At 44.8% G+C, this 13,549-nt stretch overlaps 1 protein-coding gene across 1 annotated transcript in view; it reads right to left on the bottom strand.

Annotated features, from left to right (window-relative positions):
• Window positions 1–13,549, bottom strand: part of ATP8A2 (ATPase phospholipid transporting 8A2) — a 1,255,085-nt gene that overhangs the window by 247,090 nt on the left and 994,446 nt on the right. Inside the window, exon 33 of the mRNA XM_073583121.1 lies at window positions 13,300–13,407. Coding sequence (XP_073439222.1) covers window positions 13,300–13,407 — 108 coding nt within the window. The remainder of the gene's footprint in view (window positions 1–13,299; window positions 13,408–13,549) is intronic.

Consider the following 13,549-nt stretch of genomic DNA (forward strand, 5'->3'; position numbering starts at 1 on the left):
CAAAGGTTAGAAAGGGTACCGTTTCCCCGGATAACATGTATGGATAGCGTACACATTCAAAATATATGTCTAAACATCAGGAGGCAGGCTCAGACGGTGTCAGGCACAGTATGGATTTGACGGCCCAGACTACACAGCGGAGGAGCAGGGAGAGGTAAAGATTGCAAATGCTGGGGCCCTGCCCAAGCAAGGGGGGCCCACTCGTGGGCGTCGGTACTGGCACTGGGCCCCTCATAGTACGGCGGTGTGTCTGACGGCGGGTGTGCACCACCACCGCCAGAGACACTTGATTGCACTATGAAGGACCCTGTACCAGTGCCCGCGCCCAAGAGTCGGCCTACCCACCTGTCCAGGGCAACGGCACTAGCACGGTGTCGTGCGCTAGGTGGTGACCCCGGCCATGGAGGGGGAGGCAGCACAGTTAGGGAGTTTTAGAAAGTGGCATATGTTGATGTTGGACATTCAGCTGATGCAAAAGGTGAAATAGGTCAAGTCCCATGAAGAGGTGGACCAAAGCAAGCCATTTTTCTGTCACCCTATGTGTCATCAGAGGAAGGTGGGACAAAATCCTTGGAAACCCATGCGTGGTTCATTTTAATGAAGGTTAGATCATCCACATTTTGGGTTGACAGACGGGTCCTTTTTTCTGTCAGGATTGATCCAGCTGCACTGAAGACTCTTTCCGATAGCACACTTGCAGCTGGGCAACCGAGCTCCTGTAAGGCATATTGTGCCAATTCAGGCCAGGTGTCCAGTTTAGCGGCCCAATAGTCAAAGGGGAATGACCTGTGTGGGAGAACATCGATATGGGAGGAAAAGTAGTTTGTAACCATAGTTGACAACTGCTGTCTCCTGTCACTTTCCATCGATGCAGTATTACCAGTTGTGTGAGCGGTACTTGAAAAATCAGTCCACAACATTGTCATGAAACCCCTGTCTCCAACGCCACTTCTGCTGTGTGCACCACGAACACCTCTGCCAAGCTGCCCCCGGCCCGTACGGCTCGTGTGAGAACCATCACCGCTGCTGTGTGCTGGGAATGCCTCAAGCAACCGATTTACCAGAGTTGCTTGTTTATTAGCCAATATTAGGTCAAGGTTCTCCTGTGGCATGATGTTTTGTAATTTGCCTTTATAGCGTGGATCCAGGATGCTGGCCAACCAGTAGTCGTCATCGTTCATCATTTTGGCAATGCGTGGGTCCCTTTTTAGGATCTGCAAGGCATAATCTGACATGTGGGCCAATGTTCCCGGTGTCAATGATGCACTGCGAGTGCTGGTTGGAGGAGCACTTTCTGGCAAATCCACATCCCTCCAGTCACGCACAAACCCTGTACCAGACCTTGCCACGCCAACATTTTCACTTGCCCCACGAGATGCATCCTCCTCCCTTAAGTAATCATCCCCATCATCCTCTCCTCCTCCTCTTCTTCCTCCACCTCGTCCAGGAGAGGTCCCTGAGCAGACAATGGCAGAATGTCATCAAGGATTCCCTCCTCCTCTTCCTCCTCATCAACATTGGCTGCAGACGCCTGCTCCTTAAGGTGCGTCAAAGTTTGCATGAGCAGACGCATAAGTGGGATACTCATGCTTAGGATGGCGTCGTCTGCGCTTACCAGCCGTGTGCATTCCTCAAAACACTGAAGGACTTTACAGAGGTCTTTCAGCTTCGACCACTGCACACCTGTCAACTCCATGTCTGCTCTCAAAGTGCCTGGCCGTGTATCCTCCCACAAATGCATTATGGCCTGCCTCTGCTCGCACAGCCGCTCCACCATGTGCAGGGTGGAGTTCCACCTTGTTGCAATGTCGATAATGAGGCGGTGGTTGGGAAGGTGGAGCAATCGCTGCAGCTTCTGCATACGAACGGAGTGTACAGGCGACCGGCGGATGTGCGCGCACAGTCTTCGCACCTTCTGGAGCAGGGCTGTTAACTCCGGATAATTTTTGAGGAAGCACTGCACCACCAGGTTCAAGGTGTGAGCCAAGCAAGGTATATGGCTGAGTTTTGAAAGGGCTATGGCTGCCACAAAATTACGGCCGTTATCACTAACTACCTTGCCTGCCTCAAGATGTACACTGCCCAGCCATGACTCAGTTTGTCGCTTCAAGTACTCGGCCAGCACCTCGGCGGTGTGTCTGCTGCCCAAACACATCATCTGCAACACAGCCTGCTGACGCTTTCCACTAGCTGCTCGATAGGGGGACACATCGTGTGCAACAGTGGCAGCTGCAGATGGAGTGCTCGTACGACTGCGCTCTGTGGACGAGCTTTCGCTTCTGGAGGAGGAGGAGGAGGGTCGAACGCCTGCAGCCAACTGTTTCCTATACCGTGGGCTAGGCAGCACTGTCCCACCACCGTTGTCCCCTGTGGACCCTGCATCCACCACATTAACCCAGTGCGCAGTGATGGACACGTAACGGCCCTGGCCATGCCGGCTGGACCATGCATCAGTTGTGAGGTGCACCTTTCCGCTCACTGACTGCTTGAGTGCTTGGACAATGCGGTCTTTCACATGATGGTGGAGGGCTGGGATGGCTTTGCGAGAGAAGAAGTGGCGACTGGGTAGGTCATAGCGTGGTACTGCATAGGCCATGAGTTCGCGGAAAGCTGTGCTTTCCACCAACCGAAAGGGCATCATCTCAAACGAGATTAGTTTGGCAATGTGGGCGTTCAAACCCAGTGTACGCGGATGAGAGACTGAGTACTTTCTTGACCTACTCATAGTGTCTGGGAGGGTGAGCTGGACTTGAGAGCTGCATATGGTGGAAGTAGCGGTGGACAGGGCGGACTGAGAGAGGGTTGATGATGGTGATGGAGTTGGTGTTCTTTCTGATGGCCTAGAATCAGTCTTTCGTTGATATAACAGTGGGATTCCCTGACTGCTGTGGCCTTGCAACGACACCTCAACATTTGCTGCTGTGCTAACAGGTGGGCTTACAGTGGGGGAAACAATGTAGCGTTGCTGACTACCTTCCTTGTGATCAGTTGCACATGTGGCACTTGAGGTTTGGTGTTGTGTCCACGCTTGCAAGTGCATGCTGGTTAAATGTCTAAGCATGCAACAGGTATTCAAATTTTTCAGATTTTTCCCTCGGCTAAAGGTCTTTGCGCACTTCTTACAGATAACCTTGGCCTGATCATGAGGATTTTGTTCAAAAAAGTGCCACACTGCACTCTTCCTACTTTGGCAGACATTTTGCGGCCTAGCACGCTGTGATCTTTTGACCCTCTGGACAAGCTGTCCAGCAACTCTTTTGATGTTTGGAACCTGTCTTTGGAGTGCTCCGGGCCTGCCAGATAACAGCTGTTGCGATGTCGATGTCTGCTGTGGATGTTCCTCATCTGAGCTATTGGAAGCAGCACCCTCTTCCCCCAATGGATGCCAATCTGGGTCAACAACTGGGTCATCCATCACCTCCTCTTCTATGTCATGTGCACCTTCCTCTGTGTCACCGTGTATGGCGGTATAGTGTGCGGGAAGGGGCACCTGAGTCTCATCAGGGTCAGAATCTGGCTCTGTACACTGCGAGGACAATGTAGTGCTCTGAGTGAATGTACCAGCAGAATCATCTATCAGCGGCTGTGCATCAGTGCACTCCATGTCAGATTCATCTTGGCCTGGGTAATTCACCATTTCACTTGATAATCCAGGCATGGTATGTGAAAACAGCTCCATGGAGTAATCAGTAGTATGGCCTGCGTCATCCTTCAATCTTGGTTGGGGTGAAGGACACAAGGTGTGGTTCATGAACATGAGCCTCCAATGACGACTCAGTGCTTTTACTTTTTACAACTGAAGAAGAGGAGGCGATAGAGCTGGAGGCTGAGTCAGCAATGTAAGACAAAACTTTTTCCTGATGCTCTGGCTTTAAAAGCGGTTTGCCAACTCCTAGAAAACTAAGCGTTCGAGGCCTTATGTAGCCAGACGATGACGCAGGCTCAACACCTCCTGCATTCGGTCCTATTTTGCTCTTGCCACTACCATCAGATCCACCACCAACACCATCATTACCAGCTGCCAACCACCGCCCAATTCCACGGCCTCTTCCACCAGCCTTCCTCATTTTTGGTAGAAATGTAGACAAAATCCAACAAACTATATAGTAATGTAAAACAAGGTACAAGGTGTCTATAGGACAGGGGAGATTTTGAATTTCTGCAGACACTTGTGGACACTGGACACTTTTGGATTGTGTGAGGCCCAATGAATATCTGAGCGCTATGTGACAGGCTCGATGGCACAGCTGTGACCAAAGTGACTAGAGGATAAGGGAGATTTTGAATCTCTGCACACACTTTTGGACACTGGACACTTTTGGATTGTGTGAGGCCCAATGAATATCTGAGCGCTATGTGACAGGCTCGATGGCACAGCTGTGACCAAAGTGACTAGAGGATAAGGGAGATTTTGAATCTCTGCACACACTTTTGGACACTGGACACTTTTGGATTGTGTGAGGCCCAATGAATATCTGAGCGCTATGTGACAGGCTCGATGGCACAGCTGTGACCAAAGTGACTAGAGGATAAGGGAGATTTTGAATCTCTGCACACACTTTTGGACACTGGACACTTTTGGATTGTGTGAGGCCCACTGATATCTGAGCGCTATGTGACAGGCTCGATGGCACAGCTGTGACCAAAGTGACTAGAGGATAAGGGAGATTTTGAATTTCTGCAGACACTTGTGGACACTGGACACTTTTGGATTGTGTGAGGCCCAATGAATATCTGAGCGCTATGTGACAGGCTCGATGGCACAGCTGTGACCAAAGTGACTAGAGGATAAGGGAGATTTTGAATCTCTGCACACACTTTTGGACACTGGACACTTTTGGATTGTGTGAGGCCCACTGATATCTGAGCGCTATGTCACAGGCTCGATGGCACAGCTGTGACAAAAGTGACTAGAGGATAAGGGAGATTGGATTGCTTTTAAAAAAGCAGTTTGCAGAGCAGTGGGTAAACAGCAATGCCAGCCTGTCAGGAAGCCTTAAAAGGCAGCCCAACAACCAACACCACTGATACACCACAATATAGCCTCCCCTTGCACTGCACACACAGTGACTGGTGTGTTGTGCAGGCCAAATTGCTAGCAGCAGAAGCAGTTTTTTTTTCTTCTCAGCAGGACAAAAAAAAAATTGGGATTGCTTTTAAAAAAGCAGTTTGCGGAGTAGTGGGTAAACAGCAATGCAGGAATGTCAGGAAGCCTTAGAAGGCAGCCCAACAACCAACACCACTGATACACCACTATATAGCCTCCCCTTGCACTGCACACACAGTGACTGGTGTGTTGTGCAGGCCAAATCGCTAGCAGCAGAAGCAGTTTTTTTGTCTTCTTCCCTGCCTAACGCTCTCCCTACAGAATCAGCAGCAACCTCTCCCTATACTGAGATCGGCAGAAGTAAGATGGCGGTCGGCGTGCACGCCCTTTTATACCCCCTGTGACGCCCACCAAAGCAAGCCAATCACTTGCATGCCCTTCTGAAAGATGGTGGTGACCCCTGCCTATGTCATCACGTTGCCCACAGTGTCCGTGGATCCTGATTGGCTGAAAAAGAGCGCAAAACAAACTTTTGAAACGCGACTTTGGCGCGTAAGTCGCCGACCTCGTGGCCGACCTCATCCTAGGGTCGCGTTTCGTTTCATGAAACCCGACTTTGCCAAAAGTCGGCGACTTTTGAAATTTTTCGACCCGTTTCGCTCAACTCTAGGTATAATACAATCTGATATTGCTTCCAATTCTTGACCACATGAAAGCTCCATCAGACCCACAATAAAAAGCAAAAATACTTTTGCAAAAAAATGAAAAAGAAAACAGATCTTTATCTTAATACTGCGGCATTTCCTTAAAGACCTGTAGATTTTGTCAAGTATGAGGAAGGCTCCAGTGATAAGATCTTCCAGTGTCATTATCGCTTATGTTGTAAAATCCAAGCATAATTATATGCTATATCCTACAGTAAAGTAAGGAGATAAGATCTAATCGCTTTTATGGATTTTAGTGCTTGCATTTCTTTTGGCTTTGTCATATTCTTCTTGCTTTACTGCCAAACATATAAAGTTACTGTGGGAATTAAAGTAAAATATATACCGCTAATGACCAATGAAAAGTGAGTGCCGTGCGTCTTAGGAGCTGTCTGGAACCTTGTGCTACAAATGTACGGATAGCAGCTGCTTTGAAGACCCAAAAACCACAAATATGCTTTCACATCACAACAATTCCTGCTTTTAAAATGCTTCGATCCATATTTTTATTTCACTGATTGTTTAGTGCTAGATTTTAACCTTACATGCCCTCTAGACAAGAGTTCTCTATTTTGAAGAATGATGTACAGTTTGTACATGTCTGGATATAGCGTACCTTGGGTGGGGAGTGCTAGAAATAGACTCCAGAATGAATATGACACCAGGTTTAAAAATCCATAATGGATCTAAATTTGCTTCTAATGCAACATACAGTAAGTATCAATATATAAGGGTTCCTGCAGGCAGCATAGCCACATGCATGGATCCAGGACTCAATACCGTTCCCGCAGGTCTATATTTTCCTCCTGCAGGCACTCTACATAGCAACACCCAGAATCATAGACTTTATCTGTTCATACATAGTTGTATGTTGAACATTTGTCAGACAGTTATCTCTGTCTACTCCCCCATACACATGAGCACTCAGCCCAGTCAAGTTCTCATGTGTTTGCAATGATGAGTGAGGAGAGTCTATGAAGCCTCTGGCAAGTGTATTAGTGATGAAGAAGAGGCATTATGGAAAATATGGCACATCAAGCGTCTCAGTCACAACGGAATTGTGTTACCTCTGGCAGCAACACAGTCAGTTTGAGACTTTATTTTTGCACTCTTCCACTGTCGTAACAGTTAATCTTTTATATTGCGGACTTTGAATTCCGTCAATGACACCTCTATCTATTCTGCCCCTTAGTTCCCTAAGCCCAAGCACTCCGGGTACTAATGAAACTATTGTACAGCAACAACTTTTTGCTGGTGATGTAATGAATGAGATGAACAGGCAGCCTTTGCACTCCAGGACATGAAGCTGGAGGAAATGCGGGACATGATTCAAAAGGCTATATGTGTTGGTGACTTTGTCAGCCATGATTATAGTGGCATGATGAATCAGTGCAAATATAGAGGTGAGAAGGAGGGCATGTGAGTGAGGAAACGGTGAAAACCTAAGGACATTTCCCACACTAAGAAAAACTGTTAGGTAAGTGAGGGATGAAGATAATTGAGTGGTGAACAGGACCAGGGAACCAGATTGGAGTTAAAGGAGATGTAACCAGAGGAGGAGGGTGATGTCGGCATTGAAGAGCTCACCTGACATCCAGCCAAATTGTTTTCTGGAGGCCAATCTGCTTCTTTATTGATGAGTTCCAAAGTAAGTGATGCCACTATTGCTGTTAGTGGAAGAGGCTCCACAGCATCTATTGTAGAGTGCACAGTCTACAGTAGAAAATTAAGTCCTGGATATCCTGGAACAAAATGACTAGGAAGCTCTCTATCAGCACATGAAGCGGCATACATGTTGAAGTTATACTTGGTCATTATCATCATCACCATCATCATCCTCATCTACTACTTTCTGTACTTTACTTCCTCTCGCTCCATTGTATTTTCAGGCAGCCATATGTGTGTCCAAGAAACGTATTTTCAGTCATGCCGTTCCAACTGGATTGCACTGTGTTTTGCAAAATGACTCCAGTGGGTATGTAAAGTATTCAGACCCCTTTACATTTTTCACTCTTTGTTTCATTGCAGCCATTTGGTAAATTCAATCCCAACAGTGAAACATGGTGTTTTCAGCTGCAGGGACAGGACGACTGGCTGCCATTGAAGGAAAAATTAGTGCGGCCAAGTACAGAGATCCTGGATGAAAATCTCTTCCAGAGTGCTCTGGTCCTCAGACTTGGCCGAAGGTTCACCTTCCAACAAGACAATGACCCTAAGTACACAGCTAAAATAACAAAGGAGTGGCTTCAGAACAACTCTGTGATCATTCTTGACTGGCCCAGCTAGAGCCCTGACCTAAACCCAATTGAGCATCTCTGGAGACACCAGAAAATGGCTGTCCACCAACATTCACCATCCAACCTGATGGAACTGGAGAGGACCTGCAAGGAAGAATGGCAGAGGATCCCCAAATCCAGGTGTGAAAAACTTGTTGCATCATTCCCAAGAAGACTCATGGCTGTACTAGCTCAAAAGGTGCTTCTACTCAATACTGAGCAAAGGGTCTGAATACTTATGACCATGTGATATTTCAGTTTTATTTTTTAATAAATTTGCAAAAATTTCTACATTTCTGGGGTTTTTTCAGTCAAGATGGGATGCAGAGTGTACATTAATGAGAAAAATGTTTAACTTTTTTGAATTTACAAAATGGCTCAATGGTTGCAACAAAGAGTGTAAACTTTAAAGGGGTCTGAATACTTTCTGTACCCACTGTACATGAGTTCAGGCTCTATGTAAGATACCTAGTCACTATAATTTCTTGAAGAAAGCCGCCTTTGCTTCACCATCATTTATGGTATCAATTAGGGTGATTTTGCACCTGTGCAGATCTGGGCACAAAAGGCAAAAATGTATTCTATCAAAAATTCTTGGACTTCAACTGCAATTTTATGTAAAAAATAGGGTTCTTTGTGTTTTGACTGGTGTGAAGTCCTCCAGTAGAATGCTACCCAGAACTGGAAACATAAAAGGCTGTTGAAGTGCTGTTTCTCACCACTATATTCGAAAGAATGACCAAACCTGCAATCAAGGTCTTACTCTATGTTTCCTGTGGTCTGGACACTATTGTAGCCTTAGACAGCAACAGAACATTCTTCCTAAGCATAAAAGATTAAGAGGGATAATTTATGGACCATTTCTTTTAATTTAAAAGGGCGTGAAAAGCCTTTCCATGTGCTGTGTTATTAAATATGTTGTTGGTTCCCACACGTTTCTATGTTGAGAGCATGTTAAAATTGCTAAGGTTGTATTTGTGTTATAGACATCCAAGATGGATACAGTCCTAGGAGACCTCAGAGTGTTACACGCATCTTTTAAAGGCAGTTGGAGGCTTTGCCTTACTTACTATAAACGGCGACTTGATTTTTTTTGAGAAAAATTTGATGAAGATGCTGAATTTGAATTTTAAAAGATACGCTCGTCTCTACTCACGGCTTCCATTTACCATGCCTTTAGTCAAATAGAAATTAATCCTTTTAACTTTGTGTTTTCGAATATCCTAGCGATACAAGGAACATCTGTCAAAAAGCAAATCTGAGGGAAGTGCTCGACTGAACGAAAAAGTATAACTTTTGAAGACGGAGCAGGCTCAGATGGTTGAGCAAAATCTACAGTGAAAGCTATAAAAAATGTTTGCAAATAAAATCAGGTAAGCTCTGTACAGATCAGACAGATTCCTACTGATCATGAAAGCAGTGATGTGATCTAGGTGAAAAATCGCCACTTCTCTTTGTGCCAAAATTTATTCAAAATCCACATTCTAATTTCTGCCCTCTACCAGTAGCCTTATTGTATCACACCGAGCTCATCCTCAGTTGGGCCTGAAGCCAAATCTAATGTGTCCATTTTCATTTTACCTTGGACTGTGATAGACATTGATGTAGTGCTCTTGATTTCTGCCAAGTTTCTACTTACTTTCCCAGGCTCCAGCTACTTCCCTGGGGAGCAAGTCTCTTTTCTTGGTGCTATATAAAGTTATGTTTCCTCTAGACTAAGATTTTTCACTTGGAACAATATTAAGACTTGTCTGTGATTGACTAGACATTATCTTAATTTACTAGGATACCCAGGAGATCATAAATTTAGCTCTGCTATGCATTTTAACATTGACGACCTAATGCTTGACCCGTGGAGATACCACCTTGTATCTGCAAAATGAAGGGGGTGAGGCAGCTTCACTGTTAATAGCATCTCTCCTGTACAAGTGAATGGCAGCACCAGGGATGGTCACTGATGTAGATGAGCTGAAGTTCAACTACTTTCCTTTTTCTGATCTGTAGGGTTAAAAGGGGTCTGACCATTACCTTTTACCTTTTAAACACCTAAAGTCTGTCCTAAGTGTGCCCACACATCCAAGATAGCTGCTGGACAAAAGAGCATTGGGCTCACAGTTATTTCTCCCACTCACATGTACCCTGGTTAGTATCAACCATCCATGTGTTCCCAAGAGGGAGAGGGAAAAGAGCTGCTGCCAGACACCTGGCAGTGACTTATCTTCCTGAAAAATTAAAGATGGAGCACTTATATCTAGCATACCCAATCCTTGCTTCCCTCTTTTAGACTGTTCTAAAGTTGACCATACAAATATAGATAGATTTCAACTGACAGTTCTTCCCACTCCCCATGCACATGCATGATGACATTGACAGAGCATACATGCCAGGCACCTCTGGGAGCGACTAAACCTAACTGAGAACAAAGAATTGAACATGTCGAAATCCAACATGGCCCATCCTTTGTCCTAGCATCTGACATAGAGGGACAATTGGGATACTGCAATACACATTTGATAGTTACTCTGTCCTTTTAAAATTGGGATCATTTATTGAGTACCATCACCATAAAGAGGTTGTCCAATACTTTAGCATTGATTACCTATCCTTAGAGTACGCCATCAATGTTTGATCAGTCGGCGTCCAACACCCTGGTACTGCGGCCAATCAGCTGCTATTGGTGTTGGCGGCCTCTGCCCGGATATACTCACAAGCTAAGCTGCTCCGTCTTCTCATAGTGGCCGCCGCAGGGTACTACACATCAGCCTCCTATTGATTTAAATATGATCAAGATGTGCAGTACCATGCCTCGGCCACTATCAGAAGACGGAGCAGCTCCACCGCCGAAACGGGTAACAGCTGATCGGAGGAGATGCTGAGTTGCGGACCTCGACCGATTTGACGTTGATGACCTATCCTAAGTATAAATCTTCAATGCTAAAGTTGTAGACACCATCTTTAAGGATAGGCCATCAATGTAAAAATCCCAAGAACCCTTTTAACATGCATTCTAGCTAAAAGCTGAATACCTGACGTTACCTCTGAGGTCCTAGTGAGTTTTATTTGCCGAGGAACAAGTGTCAATCACAATGATACTGGGTATTAGTTCAGGACAATTAATTCCTAGTGGGTAAACGAAGACATTCACGTAATTACATTCTATGCCGTGTAATATCTCCCCCAGACAATGACGCTAATAATCCTTCATGAAAAGGCACTGGAGCAATGTTATCTTACCAGAGAAATGAGAAAATTAATGAACTACCTATAAAGCATAATTATGTAGGAGCGGCTGAGAAATGCCTTTGTGACCCTTTTACGTCTACAATTTGAAGGACAGATTGTTTGGGGGGGGGGTTACAATTAAAGTTTTTAAATCCATGGCAACAAATCAGGCATTAGTTCTCACTTAGTCCACGCAAGACAGCGATATCAGGCGTATGATCAGTTGGTGGACGTTTCTGCTAAATTTATCATTTCTTATATTTAACGGCACAAATAGACGGATCACCAGTATAAATGCCAGTCACTAAGTATGAAAACAGCCACTGAAAAATAGAAAAATGCCGGAGACATGCTGGAAATTGCACAGGTTTATTTTCTTCACAAATCAAAAATAAGAATTTTGCATTCTGATTTTTCAGGGGTTTACCTATAATCTGTGGTCCCCATGTACCCCGGATCTATCGCCTCATGTGCACATACACATTACGGAACCATAAAATAATGTCCATATTAATTAAGAAACCCCATATCTCAGTGTATAGTACCTCCGATTTTAGATACTGGCAGTGAGCATGTTTTGTGTGTTCTGGAGATTATCTGTAAAAACCATAAATTTTATCTGGTCAGCCAAGAACCTCCTGAGAGCATCAACTCTTGAACTGGACCATATTGACATACGGGAAGTACCACCGCATTTTCTCATGTAATTTATCTTGTATTCCAGGACGCTTTTGACAACCCATTGTATAATCTATACTTTTTTGCCAAATCTATACTGTACTTTTCTGCCAATTTATTGTGTAATGCTGTATTTCCCTTTGATCTTGGGGTATAAAAGCACCACCCCATCGAACCATTAAAGCAGAGACTATATTGGAAAGACATCCACTCCGTGCCTCTCTGACTTATTTCTCCGTCTCTAGGTACCTGAGTAAACCCTATACCTGAGGTTGTATCGAGAGAGAAAAAATCCCGTCTCTAACACTTGTATATTCTAGAAAGGGTAAATTCAGAAATGATAGACTAGATGGGGATTTTATCGATGCATTTGAGCAGGTCACTTCAGCAGTGGAATACAGTACAAGTCAAGTAAATTTCATCTCATCCACATGCCGCTGAAATTTTCCACGCAAAATTTGACCTGCAGGCAGGAACGGACTGGGGCTGAATTTCAGCCCTGGCATTTGAAATTACACAGGCCCATGCTGTCCCCGTCCCCAAGCACTAAGTGGGATATATTACTACTAATATTACCCTGGATAGAAGAAAGCAAGATTTACTACAAGACCAATAATTCTAATGATACCCGTGGCCTGCTGGGGTAAGTGACGGAGTCAGCAACTTTGTGCTCCGTCACAACTCTTAACAGTATGAGTGTCTAGAAAACACCGATTCTGCTAATAACGTAGCCTTAGCAGACAAGGCAGCCCACGACCAGACAGGCTCTTCTACAATTTGCTAGAATTGCCAAATGGCCAGTCTGGCCCTGCCTGCAGGTAAGGTTGTAATAGTTTCCGTCTACACAACATATTTCAGATACAGAATTTTCATAGCGGACGACCCAAGGCAAATCTGCAAATGGCACGGATTTCACTTCAGAAATAAGCAAATCCGTAGCGTAAATTGACATGTGCATGTCAAATATATAGAGCTTAATTTAATTAACCTAATTTTTGCTGCAGGTTTTTCCACTTGCTTCGGATTACTGCAGATCTGCAGCACCAACATTGGCAGAGGCAAATCCACACCAAAATCTGCTAAGTTTTGTGCTGATTTATCTTGCAGATTTGTTGTTGATCTACAAGTAACGGTCCGATTGTACCAGAAAAAAAATATTATATGTTTCCTCACCAGGCCACATTCTACCATCGGAAAGGTTATGTAATATTTGATTTTAAAGTTGATTAGCCAAAAAGCAAAACATAGGAAAATGACCTTTATTTCTTTTTGAAATCTACAGAACTTATTCATCCCATTATTGAAAATCAATAAGTACAAAGTAAACTATGTTCAGTACTTATCACATAGAATAAGAGATAAAGTCACTGACCTGTCCAAGCATGTCTGGAGCAATAGGAATTATAGGCCAAATAGTGGAATAAGCACCAAAAAACACCAACCACATCAGCATGCTTCCCCAGACGGCCAGGTGACTGAACTGCAAGACGAAGAGGAATTCAGATTAAATATAAAGTCCTTCCTGGGTGGGACTCATCTTCTTCCCCCACCGTCCTGGGTCCCGGTGGCACTCCTTTCCCACCATACATCCCTGTGATCACAGCGGTGATCAATAATGGAGA

The sequence above is a fragment of the Dendrobates tinctorius genome, unplaced genomic scaffold (assembly GCF_039654945.1).
Source record: "Dendrobates tinctorius isolate UK_male_01 unplaced genomic scaffold, ASM3965494v1 ptg000075l, whole genome shotgun sequence".
In the NCBI taxonomy this organism is placed as follows: Eukaryota; Metazoa; Chordata; class Amphibia; order Anura; family Dendrobatidae; genus Dendrobates; species Dendrobates tinctorius.